This window comes from Arctopsyche grandis, chromosome 1, assembly GCF_051622035.1.
Source record: "Arctopsyche grandis isolate Sample6627 chromosome 1, ASM5162203v2, whole genome shotgun sequence".
Classification (NCBI taxonomy): domain Eukaryota; kingdom Metazoa; phylum Arthropoda; class Insecta; order Trichoptera; family Hydropsychidae; genus Arctopsyche; species Arctopsyche grandis.
In genome coordinates, this window is record NC_135355.1 from 35,898,308 (window position 1) to 35,914,551 (window position 16,244).

At 38.3% G+C, this 16,244-nt stretch overlaps 2 protein-coding genes across 2 annotated transcripts; one reads left to right on the forward strand and one right to left on the reverse strand.

Moving 5' to 3' along the window:
• Positions 1 to 10,252: 10,252 nt before the first annotated feature.
• Ski6 (exosome complex component Ski6) lies at positions 10,253 to 14,607 on the forward strand. Its single transcript, XM_077432912.1, has 7 exons — positions 10,253 to 10,351; positions 10,431 to 10,625; positions 10,699 to 10,774; positions 13,569 to 13,705; positions 13,779 to 13,974; positions 14,054 to 14,148; positions 14,222 to 14,607. The coding sequence occupies exons 2-7, from the start codon at positions 10,455 to 10,457 to the stop codon at positions 14,306 to 14,308; spliced, it is 762 nt and encodes a 253-aa protein (XP_077289038.1). The 5' UTR covers positions 10,253 to 10,351; positions 10,431 to 10,454; the 3' UTR covers positions 14,309 to 14,607.
• On the reverse strand, positions 14,007 to 15,221 carry mRpL54 (mitochondrial ribosomal protein L54). Its single transcript, XM_077432925.1, has 3 exons — positions 15,056 to 15,221; positions 14,824 to 14,975; positions 14,007 to 14,748 (listed from the first exon to the last, which is right to left on the reverse strand). Exons 1-3 carry the CDS (start codon positions 15,138 to 15,140, stop codon positions 14,587 to 14,589), a joined length of 399 nt encoding a protein of 132 aa, XP_077289051.1. The 5' UTR covers positions 15,141 to 15,221; the 3' UTR covers positions 14,007 to 14,586.
• Between the last annotated feature and the right edge of the window lie 1,023 nt (positions 15,222 to 16,244).

The following is a 16,244-nucleotide window of genomic DNA, read 5'->3' on the forward strand; positions in this document are numbered from 1 at the left end:
AATTACCGAGCGAAGGTGGATAATAAAGCTAGTTGATGTATAATTAAAATAAAATAAAATAAAATTTTCAATTGAGTTTCAACGTAACATCGATTGAAAATGTTTTTAATGAAATTTAATTATGAACATGAAAAGCTTGTGATCCCTTTGCGATGGAAATTTCAAATCAATGCATAATAAAATGAAGTCGTCCCCTTGGAACTATTTCGACGGGAGAGTGTTTGCGTCAAAAATTTCAAACTTTTTTCCCAAAAAGCTCTGGTTGAAATTCGAACTGAGCGGCGAGATTTTTAGTACGGCAAGTGATTTATATTCAGCGTACATTCGTGGCGAGGGTTTCGAAGCGCCGACTCACAAAAGAAACGGTTATATCACATTATGAACTTTAAGTTTCGCCGCGGTTTATTTTACTCCACGTCGCTGAAAAAGATTTAAAAGTTTTTCTTTTCCGCACTCCCCCCTCCCCCTCCCCCGCCTCCCCCCACCCACTCCACCCCCTCGCCCGACCTCACTCTTGCGTGTCTGAAAACGTGGCGGTGGAAGGGTGTCGTAAACAAGTGTAAATTTTACACAAAAGGAAAACTTCCCAACAGATGGAAAGCGCAGCCTCACCCCCGGACCCGCACCAAACCGGCAACGAAGTGATATTTGGCGTCTGAGGAAAAGTTTCCATTGCGAGGAAAAATTCTTTGAGAGCAAAATTAGGAGCTTCGTCTGAGCCCTTAAATGAATGAGGATATCCAAAGAATTCACACAAGTTTAAAGAAGCGGAATAACTATTGAAATATCTATATATACATACATACATATATTCTTACTTACTTTAAAATGGGTTTGGTGCAAACGATCGACAAGCGCCAGACAGACTGAACCACAGATTAACTGGATGGCTGCTTTAAACGCAATTCTCGACTTCACGAATGATAGATTGCACATCAGATGAGGAGTAACCTTTCAATGTGCACAGATGCAATTATTAAAATGGTAATTATTAAAATTGAGTTGGATCTTACTGGCGAGTTTTTAATAATTTAATAAGGAAAAATTCGGAACTAAAGTATCAGACGCACAGAACGTATACAGGGTAGGTATGTCGGGACTTCGGGTATATTTCGCTTAGTGTAAGTGCGAGCAGTGCGCACGCATAAGGTACACGTGTCGTTTATCTGTGGTTCAGTCTGTCTGGCGCTTGTCGATCGTTTGCACCGCATCGGTACAATATCCATTATACAGTACTTAAATTACTGACAGTATCACTATTTTTAACTAAATACTTTATCTATATACGTAGTATTCAGAATCGATCACTGATCACGTTTTCATGATCTAGAAAAAATGTGTGTTTTTTGTGTGTTGTTTATTTTGGGGATTTTTTTGAACACCGTAAGTCCTATCGAGCTGAAACTTAGTATCGGTAACTGAAATGCTTATCGATATGACGTACATTTTTTTCAAATTTTTAAGTTGACCAAAAATAGTACCTCCTTTTAAAGGTGTCCTCTTTTTTTTAAGTTTCTGAATTCAATTATCTCCCTAACTCCATATTGGTCACATCCGAATTTTTTTTAAGTATTATAAGCAACAACTGCGTTTAGATGTAGGTATATATGACTAGGGTGAAACGGAACGCTCCGCAAAAATATTGTCCCCCCCCCTATATAAAAAAATATGTATCCCAAACTATGAAGACCGATACACATTTTAAGCACATTTATTTGATGTCAATTTGATTTATATTTATTGGTGTATTAACAAAGTGATCTTAAATTTTCAACATACATAAATATAATAAAATATTATATATTTTTTCCCGTCTCCGTGACTTGACAGAATGTTAAATGAAACGCAAATATCGGAAGGCAAAGATCGAAAATCGAAAGATCTTAAGTCGAAAGATAAAAAAAAGGGTGCATGGTTAACAGTACATACTCATTTAATTTGCGCGAGCAGGATACAACAGGAACAAGAGGAACAGGCTTTTCCTCCCGTATTAATGTGCGCGCGCAGAATACGGGAGGAAAAGCATGTTCCTCTCGTTCCTGTTGTATCCTGCTCGCGCAAATTAAGTGAGTATGTACATGAGTATGTACATATATCTTTCGATTTTCGATCTTTGCCTTCCGATATTTGCGTTTTCTGTCATTTAACATTCTGTCAAGTCACGTAGACCCATTTTTTACACGTCCTTTTCGTATGTATGCTTAAATCAGAAAATATTTTCATTTCAAATTTTCATTATTTTATATACATACATGTGTGCAGTATGTATATGAGTATAATAACAATTCAATTAAATTCTTTACCTTCAGGGCACAGCATAAGACTTCTCTGGTACCTAAATTTGTCGTATGTTTACAAAGACATGCCTTTTTTGTCCCCACAAAAATATGCTATTTTCATACTTGCCTATTTTATGGCATTTAATCATTGAGAAGAAAAAAATTCAAAGATGTCGCCGAAAATGTCACCCGCAGGGTAAATAACATTTCCTTTCCAGATTTTACTGTCAAGCTGATGGAAATCGAAAACACAATTATAATATCCATGTGCTTCGAAAAACTTATTAATTTTATTTATGTCCCTATGTATAAACACTTACTTCGATCAATGTGTTTTTACCGTGGTGACGTATGGATGTGAGACGTGAACTCTAAGATGCTCCACAAAGTCCAATGTACTCAAAGAAGTATGGAACGCTGTATGCTTGGCATTATCAAGAAAGACAGGAAGCGGAATACATACGTGGATGAGAATTATGACAAAGGTAGTGGATAGAGTGACGTGATTGAAATGGCAATAGGCGGACCACGTGGCTAGAAGAATGGATGAAAGGTGGACAAAGTAAGTGCTAGAATGGTACCCGAGAGAATAAAAAAGGGTAAAAGGAAGACCACAGAGAAGATGAGTAGACGAAATTAGGAAAATGTGTGGAGTGAGATGGATGAGAGTTGCACAAAACATAAACTAGTAGAAACGTGTTGGAGAGACCTTCATCCAGAATGATAACATACTTACTTGTAAAAAAATTGTCTCCTTGACTTAGCTCTACTACGTGATAAAAACTGTGTACAAAAAGATACGGATGCCGTGCATCCGCTCTAAAATCGCCAGACAAATTGAACGACAGATTAACGGACGGCTGCTTTAAATGCAATTCTCGTCTTCTCGAATGATAGATTGCACATCAGATGATGGGTAACTTTTCGATGTACACAGATGCAATTATTAAAATGGTAATTATTAAAATTGAGTTGGATCTTTCAGGCGAGTTTAATAAGGCAAGATTCGATAAGTTCCGAATCTATCATTCGAGAAAACGAGAATTACGTTTAAAGCTGCCGTTCTGTTAATCTGTCGTTCGTTTGTCTGGCGATTTTAGAGCGGATGCACCAAACCCAAAGATACATATGTACATATGTGTGCGATAGCAAGATGGCGATCTCTCGTCGTGACATCAGTGCCTTTAAAAATGCACACAAACATCACCAAGGCATCTATAGATAAGTACTCGATAATATCATTGGGTTATAATGCCTCTTCTCCACGTTGGGCCAACTTCGCGACAAAAAGTCTAAGAATAACAAAAAAATAAAGCACTGTGTTGTTACCTTAACTTCAAGAGGCATTATATTTTAACTTTAATGCTGCATCCACACAAGGTCAACTTTTAAGACATTCTACTAAGCCAAACCAATGTTGGCCTCGTGTAAATCCAGCGGTAAACGGATTACTTCGCACATTGCAATGGGGCCGTCGACACCAACAATATTACTGACAATATTGTTGGTGTCAACGGCCCAAATCGCGCGCACGACAATCAATGTCACGAAAATCGCGAATACGGAATATCTGCCACTCGAGTACTAGTTAGTATGATAATTCGCGTGGATAATTCTAGATGGATGAAATTTTCCATTACCAGATGTTCAAATTCCATGATGAACATATTTGGTAAACACCAAGAATCGCCTGGCATTTTTGACGTAAGATCCAACATGGTACCTATGTATATTGTGTAATTCTCTGCAATTACCGTCAGAAATAACACATTTCTGAAGGTGCGTAACAGAATTTCTAAAAAAAAATATTGCAAGTACGTTGCAAATAGTCCGACTTGTGCCGAATTGAAGTTTTAGCTTCCGTTTCACTCGCATTCACAATGAAATATAAACGCATTCGTTTGTGATACACCAAGACAACTTTGTGAATGCAAATGATAGTGAATTACTAGAGCCCGGATAACCAAGGTGCCGTTTATTGTTCAAATGTTGTAAATGCATTGTTAAAGGTTTTCCGAACCTTTTTAAGATTTACAACAATTGAACAATGAGCGGCCCCTTGGCTATCCGTACTCTATGAATTACATACTCAACGTTTTGTGTATGTAAATGTATGTAAATGCCAGGGGACGCTATTCTTGGTGTTTACCCGAGATTTCGGTAACGTGTGTGGGATTGCTTTGTGCGGAATAATCACCGAGCCAAATGTAGCATTATAAAATTTGGCTCGGTGAGCATTCCGCAAAAAGCGATCCCACGCAAGTCACTAAAATCTCGATCACGGAACATCTGGGACCCAAAAACTCCATCAATCGAAAGTTAAATATTGTACTAACGAGAACTCGAATGCCAGATGTTCCGTTATAGAGATTTTAGTGACTTTGTGACCAGAAATCACCGAACCAGTTCGGTTATTACTAGTCAAATGTGAACCGGTCACAGGACAACCGATCGCTCTAGATCGGTTGATCACGTGTGACCGATCTAGAGCAACCGGTTGTCCTGTGACTGGTTCACATATGACTAGTAGTCCATTTACCCACCGAACCCATAGATATTATGGAGGATGAACGAATGAGACGACTGGAATGTTAATGCACGTGTTTATTATATGACAGCTAAAGGCAGAGTGAGTAGTGGCTCTCCGAACCCAGCCGAGTTGGTTCCCACTCGCAGGAAGGCAACCAAACTCGACCATGTCGTATAAGCGAGCCGCCACATCACTCCCCCCCCCCAGCATCAGCGATACCAAAATTACAAAGAAAAAAAAATTATTGTTACACAAAGAAAAAAAAAATTATTAAGTGGGGAGAAAAAAAAAGGTTGACGTGGGTCATCCGCTGTGTAGGTGTACCACCCTGAATGGTCGGTACATTCGAGGGCGGTGACGTCGCGAGCAGGACGGTGGCTGGTCCGATGGTCGCGCCGATGCGATGCGATGCTGCGCCGGCGCCGCTCTTCCGAGGCTGATGTCGGTTGGTGGGGCGGCGGGGGCGGCAGGGGCGGCAGGGGCATCGATGTGGTTGATGATACTCCGAGCTGGACCGTGAGTCGTTGTGGCTCGTGGAGGTGTTGTAGCGCTACCGCCCGTCTCGGCGTGACGACGCTCGTGGGGACGGACGGGGCCTTGATGATGATGATGGTGCTGAGGTGGTGTATGATGAATCTTGTGGTGCTGGATGACCGTTCTATGTGTACTGGATCGCGCATGACTCCACATCCAGCTGTCAAGATCGTCGTCTCATTCGCTCCCCCATTTTTTTAAGCACCTGTCATCGACGTTGTGGCTGGACTCATGTCGATAGGTAGGTAGGTAGGTAGGTAGGTAGCCGTGTCTGCTCGTTTATTGTCACCCGCGGGCCGCGGCGTGCTGTGTTGATGGCGATGGGGGCGCGGCGGGTAGCTTTCCCGCCTGGCTCGGCGAGGCAGGGATGAGCAGCGGCATGCTGAATTAATCGAGGCTGCGTGGCTCGATGTCGGGGTCACCAGTTATGGAGGATGAACGAATGAGACGACTGGCATGTTAATGCACGTGTTTATTATATGACAGCTAAAGGCAGAGTGAGTAGTGGCTCTCTGAACCCAGCCGAGTTGGTTCCCACTCGCAGGAAGGCAACCAAACTCGACCATGTCGTATAAGCGAGCCGCCACAATATATAATACACATAGATGGGCCCTGACGCGTGCTTTTGGTCGCAGATCTTGTCGTCACTAACTGAGGGGTGCGGGGGGTTTAACTAGCGGGGAAGTTGGGAAAAAAAGGTTTTTTCCCTACGACGCAGCGGTCGGCGTTTTTTTCACTTCCCCGCTAGTTAAACCCCCCGCACCCCTCAGTTAGTGACGACAAGATCTCCGCAATCGACCTTTCCTACTTAGAAGCCAACTACCTACTGAGAGAAAGTGTACATGCGCCACGTATTTGGCATGCGCCAAAAGGGAGACCAGTTTAAAGCGTGAGGGCGGATCTATGTATTATACATCTATGCACCGATCCATATTTATTGGTTCGGTGATTACTAGTCAAATGTGAACCGGTCACAGGACAATCGGTCGCTCTAGATCGGTCACACGTGATCACCCGTCACACTAAAACTGGTCACGAGAAAACTGGTCACACCCTAAAATCGGTCACGAGAAAACTGGTTGATCGATTTTAGGGTGTGACCAGTTTTAGTGTGACGGGTGATCACGTGTGACCGATCTAGAGCGACCGGTTGTCCTGTGACTGGTTCACATATGACTAGTAGTCCGTTTACCATATTTATTGCTCTATAATAAAAATATGAGTTCGGTCTTTCGTGTCATGCGGGGAAGACGTGCTTCTGCGTTCTTCCCGCTATTACTCGCTTAAACCCGGCTATTGCACGAAATTTAATCTAAAAACTTAACCATCTAATCACTTATTTTACTAATTGCATCCTAGTATAATTTAAGTGTAAAAATAAACAGCAAATCGGTCGTAAAAAGCGGTTTTATATCAGTTATTTCGAAAAATTTTGTGCTAATTTTTGTGTCAAATCTGAGCAAAAGAATATACGAACGAGATACATCTCCTTACCTGAATACAAAAAAAGGGTCCTTCAGTCGGTCCCACAGAAGCAATAAATCTTCCACATAATTGCTTCCAGCCAAAAATCTTTAACGAACTTTACTTAATAGAATAATAGCAAACAGAAACGGTGTTTCCCAACTGTCTATCAGTTCTTTTTCATATTTAAATTATATTAAAGTAATTCGTGTAATTTTATATTCTTTACTAAAGTTATTATTAAAATATTAAATTGCAAACCGCACTCACATATATAAATCCGTTGTCTCCAAAGAGGCGTCTCACGATAAAGATCTATAAAAAAGTAGTATAACAATTGCTAATCTATTATTATCATAACTAACTACTTTCACTTACAAAGTAACCCTGTTAAATGGCATGTAATAACTCATAAGTGATCCAAGTGATACCTAGGATGACTATCTGTCAAAGCTGACCACAGAGAAGAGTCTATGGCGGTAAGAACTCACTCCTTGAATGGAAATCTCTCTCAAGTACCGCCTTTTTCTCAACACATCTTGGATAAATGCGAGAAAAATAATATCCAAACCTCCAACAAGGTAAGAGTGACGATGGATGATAGCTTAGCTAATAGAAACCTGTATTTAGCCACGTACAATGTAAGAACGTTATCGAGTGAAGGAAGTGTGCTTGCATTAGAGAATGAATTAGAAAATATCAAATGGGATATAGTAGGACTTAGTGAAGTAAGACGAAAACAGCAAAACCAAATAATCCTAAAAAGTGGTAACTGTCTCTACTGGAGAGGGCTACCAAATGGTAGAATAGGAGGAGTAGGGTTTCTTATCAATAAGAGAATAGAAAGAAATATTATAGAAATAAGCGACATATCGGAACGTATATGCTATATAGTATTAAGAATCTCGAGCAGGTACACTTGTCAAATCTTCCAAGTGTACGCCCCCACATCTAGCCACCCAGACGAGGAAATAGAAGACTTCTACGAAAAAATACAGGACGCATACGATAATAGCCGTCACCACTTTAAAATAATCATGGGCGACTTTAACGCAAAAATAGGACAAAAGGCAAATACAGAAAGAGCAGTAGGCAATTTTGGTACCGGCCAAAGAAACGACAGAGGCGATCGCCTCATAGAATTCGCAGAACACAACAGGCTCTTTATCACTAATTCATTTTTCAGGAAAAACACCAACAATAAGTGGACTTGGGAGAGTCCTAAAGGAGACAGAAACGAGATCGATTTCATCCTAACAAATGCCCTGCACTCCGTTAAAGACGTTAGTGTTTTAAGTAAAGTAGATATAGGTAGCGATCACAGATTAGTCCGTGCCAAGATGGCCATTAATATAAATTGCGAACGTAGGAAATTAATAAAAGGATGCAGTAACTCTCCAGATTTCGCTCAACTAAGGTCTAGGAAAAAGGAATTCGAACTCGAACTTGGTAATCGATACGGGAAATTAAACCCAGAAGCAGACATCGAGGAATTGAACACTGTAATTAGTTCGGTTCTAACCTCAACAGGTAAGAAATTAGGTGGATTCAGGAAACAGATTAAATTAAGCAAAATTTCAGCGGAAACAAAAAACCTAATTAAGCATAAAAGGAATTTAGATAGGGATAATAATAAGCAAGAATACAATCTAGTAAATAAGGAAATTAAAAAGAGAATAGTCAGGGATGTCAGGGATTTTAACAGCAAGCTAATAGAAAATACCATTAAGAATAACCGTAGCCTGAAAAAGTGCAAACAGGATCTTTTCTTAGGCAAAAACCAAATGATCGCAATCAGATCAGAGAGCGGAGTAATAATTAGGAATAGAGAAGAAATCATAGACAGAGTTTACACGTCCTATGCAAAACTATACGAGAACGACAACGGCCAATTCCCCGCTCTGGAATCGACACACGGCCAAAGGGTTCCTGCAGTATTGCCTAGCGAAGTAGAGGCCGCGCTAAAAACTGCAAAGAACGGTAAAACCCCAGGGGAAGATAATATTCCCATTGACTTACTAAAATGTGGCGGCCCCCCCCTAATTAATATCTTAGCTAGGCTTTTCAGCAAATGCATCCAGAACCAAGCTATACCAGAAGGATGGAATAACGCAACTATCATTTTAATACACAAAAAAGGCGACAAAAGCGATATCAAGAACTACCGACCCATTAGTCTACTTTCAGCGGTCTACAAGCTCTTCACGAAGGTTATTACAGAAAGGCTGAAAAATATCCTCGACGAGAACCAACCTATAGAGCAGGCAGGGTTTAGGGCAAATTTCAGCACAATGGACCACCTCCAAGTAGTTGGCGAACTAATCGAGCGCGCCAACGAATATCAACGGCCATTGTGCCTAGGTTTCGTCGATTATGAGAAAGCCTTCGATACAGTTAGTCATAATGCAGTACTTAACGCTCTAAAAACACAGGGAGTGCCGGAACCCTATGTGGGACTGTTAGCTGCAATATATAAGAATGCCACAGCTTCGGTTAAAATTTTTTCAGGTACAGATAGATTTAGCATAGGAAAAGGAGTAAGACAAGGAGATACAATCTCGCCCAAGTTATTCAATGCGGTGCTTGAGGGAGTTTTCAGGAAATTGGATTGGGATACAGCCGGAGTAAGCATCAATGGTCGCTTTTTGAGTCACCTTCGGTTCGCAGACGATATAGTTTTAGTAGCTCGTGATTCAGCTGACCTACTTATCAGACTAACACAGCTGGACAGGGAAAGTAGAAAAGTAGGATTAAAAATTAACGTAGATAAGACTAAACTAATGTTCAATAGTTATTGCATGCCTGATAGCATCCCCTTAGATGATAAACCAGTAGAAGTAGTAAATAATTATTTATATTTAGGTCAAATAATTGACATGTCTGGTAGTAAAAATGAAGAGATAAAGAGACGTATGAAATTAGGGTGGAGTGCATTTGGACGGATGAATGCTGTTTTTAAATCAAAAATGCCACTCTGCCTGAAGAAAAGGATCTTTGATCAATGCGTTTTGCCAGTGATGACGTATGGATGTGAAACTTGGACACTGAACGCCAAGATGCAAAATAAAATCCAATGCACTCAAAGAAGTATGGAACGCTGTATGCTTGGCATAACGAGGAAAGACAGGAAGCGGAACACGTGGGTGAGAAATATGACAAGGGTAGTGGACATAGTGGATAGAGTGAAGAGATTGAAATGGCAATGGGCGGGTCACGTAGCTAGGAGGATGGACGAAAGGTGGACAAAAGAAGTGCTTGAATGGTACCCGAGAGAAGGCAAAAGAGTAAAAGGAAGACCGCAAGGAAGATGGGTGAACGAAATTAGGAAAATGTGCGGAATGAGATGGATGAGTGTTGCGCAAAACAGAGACGAGTGGAAACGTGTTGGAGAGGCCTTCATCCAGCAGTGGATGGCGAATGGCTGTAAATGATGATGATGATGATGAATAAAAATATATTTTACACTGGCAGCACTCGCCCGGCTGTCAAATCGCATACGTCGCATGCCGTTTGAGGTTATGAGCATACAAACAACAATTTGCTCGTAAGATTAATGGAAAAACACATATATATTACTGATTTGCACTCACTAACGTATCACTTCATTGTGCATTATCTTTCAGATATCTTACTTATTCAAAATCACAATGGGAGAACGTAATTTAGTATCCGATCAAGGCCTTCGTCTGGATGGTCGTCGTCCTGGTGAACTGCGTCAGATAAAATGTCACATGGGTGTATTTTCACAAGCAGACGGCAGTGCATACTTGCAAATGGGCAATACGAAAGTATTAGTCGCCATTTATGGACCCCATCAGGTATATAACTTGTCCTATTGACGTTTGATTCCTCCATATATGTATTTATTTTTACAACTATGAAAATTTTTAGGTATCCAATAAAAATAAAAACACACAAGAAACAGCAGTCATAAATTGTCAATATAGTATGGCTACATTTTCCACAGGTGAACTTATTTACTATATCAAATCAAATCTGTAATCATATTATACACAATACGGTGCTACTTTAGTATGCAGTCTACCTTTGAACCGCAGTCGACTATTTTTTTTTATTTGTATCGTAGCATTGAAATGCTTATTACAATTTTTGTTTTGCCGCTCCATAATGTTGTCGAAGCATTTCTATCAAAATATCATCAGCAGATACATATCTCTTAACCAAATCTTAAATGAATAGGGCCAACCTTAACTTAACCTAACCTATCCTGACCCTTAAATAAATAGGTGATGGCTGCTAAGATAGTTTTTTTTAGGCCCTATTCATTTAAGATACTACCCATATCTCTATCCTACTCCTTTCCTTTTGGGCATGCTTGGGTATAATTCCCTTGAACTTCGGAGAAACTTCTCGTTAATTCGTTTCGTTCTCCAGCTATTGCGTGGTAATACGTCATGCCCGTTGTTGCTGGAACAGTTGGGACTTCATGTCCCTAATAACTATGTGCGTGGTAGACATCATCATTTGATGGTTGTACCTGCTGCTCGCACAGTTCTTTTTCGAATGGCTCTTATTCCAAGAGCTATTCAACTTCTCAATGAAATCGTTGCTGCTGTCCCTGAATGTGATATTTTCCACTTTGGGGAGCGTAGATTATCGGATATTATCTTAACATATTTATCTGGTAACCTGCGCTCATCATTACTTTCTTAATTTGAATGTGATGAATGAGTGGAATCTTAATCTACTCTCTTCCATTTGGGCCTCGCTGTGATTTTATTTTTTATTCATATTTTGTTGATTTATTTTACTTTTTCTTTCTCCTTTGTACATTTTATGTACTATTTTATTTGTATTATTATTTTCCTTTTGTTACTTTTTATTATTTTTTTATTCTGCTTTCTAATTTTTCTGTTTTTTTTTACTTGTATTATCTTTGTTAAATGTAGGCCATTGTGGCGCATTAGGTTCTTCCTGTAATGCCACAATGGTCCAAAACTATTATTTATTTATTTTATTTATTATTTATTTATATATATTTTAGCTATCAAGCTAATTTAAAAAAAAAAAAAATACATCTTAATTATTATATTTAACTCTAAAATTTATAATTAACTTATATGTACTGTCCCTCACAGAGGTGTCTCTTCGCACCTCGCAGGAATGCATCCATGTTTTTAGCAGACCTGACGCACTCAGGGAGGGCATTATACATGAGCACACCCCTGTGAAAAACACCCCCAGCCGTCTTATTCTTTCTTACTCTACTTACAACTAGTTTGTCCTTATTTCTAGTATAAAAACTATGTTTATCTCTATTCCTTATTATATAATCATCAAAATACTTAGGTAATAACTTATGATCTAACTTATAAACAAAAGACAATGTACTAATATTTAGACTAATTCTAATACTCATCCATCCTAATTCATCTAACATACTTCCAATACTCTTAAATCTACTCACATTCAAAATAGCTCTCATAGCTTTATTCTGTATTTTTTGCATTTTTTCTAAATCTTGGCCACTAAACAAATTAAGCACAGTGGCACAATAAACCACATGTGGCAAGACAATTGAATTAAACACTAAAATTTTACTTTTTTTACTTAAAATATTTCTTAATCTACATAATACACCAACTTTTCTAGCCATTTTTTTTATTATATAGTCAGCGTGCATTTTAAAATTTAGTCCTGAATCTATGTATACACCTAAGTATTTTATATTTTCAACTTTTTCAATTAACTTATCATCAATTCTAATTTCATTCAATATATTTTTATTTTTACCATTCAACCACATCATTTTTGTTTTATTCACATTCAACTTTAATTTATTTTCACACAACCAGTCATTCACATAATTTAATTCTATATTTAAAATCTCAGACATTACATCAACATTCTTTCCAATTATATATATCAATGTATCATCTGCAAACAAATGTATTTTACACATCTTAATTACCTTAACAATATCGTTTATATATAATATAAATAATAAGGGTCCCAATTTGGACCCTTGCGGCACTCCATGAGGTGTTACAAATTCAGAGGATAACACCTTATCAATTATTACTCTTTGCCTTCTATTATTTAAGTATGATTGAAGCCACTTTAATACTATACCATTTATTCCTAACTTATATAATTTTTGTAATAAAATATTCCTATCTACTGTCTCGAACGCTCGCTTAAAATCTAGAAAAACTGCTCCAACAACCATGCTAGATTCATCCATCGTCTCCATCCAATCAGAAACCACCAATTGGATAGCAGTTTCTGTTGAATGTTTCACTCTAAATCCAGACTGTTCCACAACCAAACAATCATTTATACTAATGAACTCTTTCAATTGAATCATAACGATTTCCTCCAGCATCTTCTCAACAATTGGTAACATATTGATGGGCCTCATTTCACTGGCTTTATGTGTGCCCGTAACCTTTGGTACCGGTACAATAGTAGACACCTTCCATGCATCCGGGACGGATCCCACTTCTAACGATTCATTTATTAATTTCAGTAACTGAGGTCCAACCATGTCCCAAGTGTTGATTAAAATATCTAGAGTCAATCCATTAATAAATAAATCATCCAATTAATAAATAAATAAATAAGATTAGGTTGTTAGGGTCGGTATTATTCAGTCTCAGTGTCACACCCGAGAACTGAGACAGTGAGACCGCATATTAAAGTAAAAACGTGAAGGTAGATCGCATACTAAAGTAGATATGTGAAGGTAGACCGCATACTGAAGTAGCACCCATAATACTTACTGTTGAATCGCAATTTAGGTGAAAGAAAAAATAGACCACGCGGTGATAGAAAATCTGAAGAAATGTCCATACAGCTACGTCAAGCGCTATCGTCGACTATAAAAATCGAATTGTATCCTCGGTCACAGATCGATATATACTTTGAAGTTTTGCAGGTGTGTTTTGTAATACGAGCACATTTTCCTTACAGATTTTTTTTATTTAATAACATATGTATTGTGTACTTAGGCTGACGGTGGTAATTACTGTGCTTGTGTCAATGCTGCGACCCTCGCTCTGATCGATGCTGGGATTCCCGTCACCGAGTATATCTGTGCATGCACGGCGAGTTTGGCTAACGGAGATATTCCGTTGATAGATATTACCCATCTTGAAGAGACGACCGGTGGACCAAATCTAACAGTGGCCGCTCTACCATCTAGTGGTGCCTATTTATTTTTTTCATATTGTTTTTTTGTACGAACTGAATGTGGCTATTTTATGTTTGTTTCGTTTGGTTACAGGAAATATCGCGTTGCTCGCCATGTCCCAAAGATTTCACATTGATCACATTCCAAAAGTATTAGAAACTGCATTGAAAGGATGCAAGGATATACAAGTAAATTTAAGATACAAAATAAAAATATCAACGAATTATATTTCAATACTAATTTTCTTATTTTATTTCCAAGGCTATTTTAGATAGAGTTGTGCGAGATCATTTAACTGAAGTTGGAAATTCAATCGGTTGGAACGCCCAAACTCTCCCCGTTCTATAATATACATATTTTTAAAACAATTTTTTATATTTTATTGTAATGTAATGATTAAATGTAAGTCTTCATAAGATCTTGTTTACTTATTCATATAAAAAAAAAACAATTGAAATAAAATTTAGTCATACTTCATTTTAAGGCCAAAATATTTTATATAATATAATGGGTAGGTTGAAAAACATGTGTCTACATATATTTTATGAAATAAATAACAAGATGACATATCAATAAAACTATTTATTCTGCTCGAGGCAATATTGTTCTTACACTAATTTAACGTATTAAAAAGGTTTGATTTTATTAAGTTTGTTATTTCTTCGCATTCCTAAGGCTCGGACTCTCAACCAGTAAGCTTTCGTTGTAGGGTCCATTTCTGATAATTTTTTTGGAGCTCCGACGTTTATTGTCCATAACCAATCGGGATAATCACTATCAGCTCCTAACTGGAATCATACACAAACCATATAGTACAAAAAAAGTTGATAGCTACATTTTTTTTTAACTGCAATAACATTTACTTTAACGTCTTCCCCTGTAATCTTAGTATTGGTTCCACAACAATAGTCGACTAATTTTTGAGCGTCTGTTTCTACGGGAAGAACTGGCTTTACTGTGGCGGGTCCTCCAACTCCGGCTCCGGGCTTCTTTCCTTTGCCGAGACCCATCATTCCTGAAATTTTAATCGTTGTAAATAGAATAAATTCACCCTTGATGGATGTGGAACGTTAGAACAGATTGTGATATTTTTACCGGCAGATGATTGTACTGTTTTGATGGCATATCCTCTGGACAAAGCGGGAATCCCGAAATTTATAAGTAGGAGTCGACAATTCATCTTTTTTGTGTTATAATACACATTCAACACCAGTTGACAGTTGTGCAAGGTAGGTTATGTTCGGAGAATCCTATCACCGAATTTGGCCAAAACATATGTAAATGTAGCATATCTTTTTCAGTATTTTATTTGGTTCGGTGATTACTGGTCACAAATTACTCGTCACAAAGTCACTAAAATCTCTATAACGGAACATCTGGCAGCCGAAAAGTCCATCATACTAACGATAACTATCATAGTAACGAGAACTTGAGTGCCAAATATTGTGTATTCGCGATTTTCATGGCAAAAATTGTCTTTGTGACCACCCTAATGTGACGAATAGTCCAATTACCATTTTATTTATATCTAAATCAAAAGAACGGTAAACGAACTACTAGTCATATGTGAACCAGTCACAGGACAACCGGTCGCTCTAGATCGGTCACACGTGATCACCCGTCACACTAAAACTGGTCACACCCTAAAATCGGTCAACCAGTTTTCTCGTGATCAGTTTTAGTGTGACGGGTGATCACGTGTGACCGATCTAGAGCGACCGGTTGTCCTGTGACCAGTTCACATTTGACTAGTAATCACCGAACCATATCTACATACGATATTCCCGTATCCAGTTCCCATATTGCAACCTGTGGTTGCTATTTAGGAACTGGATATGGAAATATCGTATGTAGATATCGTGTGTGTGATGGCGCCCTGAGTATGGATGGCAGTTTTGGTTGCCTACGTTCTATAAGGATAGGGCTTATGAAGAAGAATATTTCAAAATTAAATCTAAGAATCCTGAATCCTTCCTGACATATTTTCTCGTAACTGATTGACATTAGTTTATTATTTCAGTTCAAATAATTAATTATACATTTATCAAAAAATATAACATTTTCCCATAATACTGAATACAATTATTTAATTATCCAAAAACGTCTTTTCAACCCTGCCTCACTGAAGTGGGGTGTGCAAGTGCCCCGATTTTTACGTTTTTCGTAATAACTATGTGGTTTTCAAAGCTATACACCCTATATTTCTTGTATTCTTAGAATGAACTATAAGAAATTTATTTTAATAGATTTTGTATGATTTAGAAAAGGGGTACATCGTAAAAAA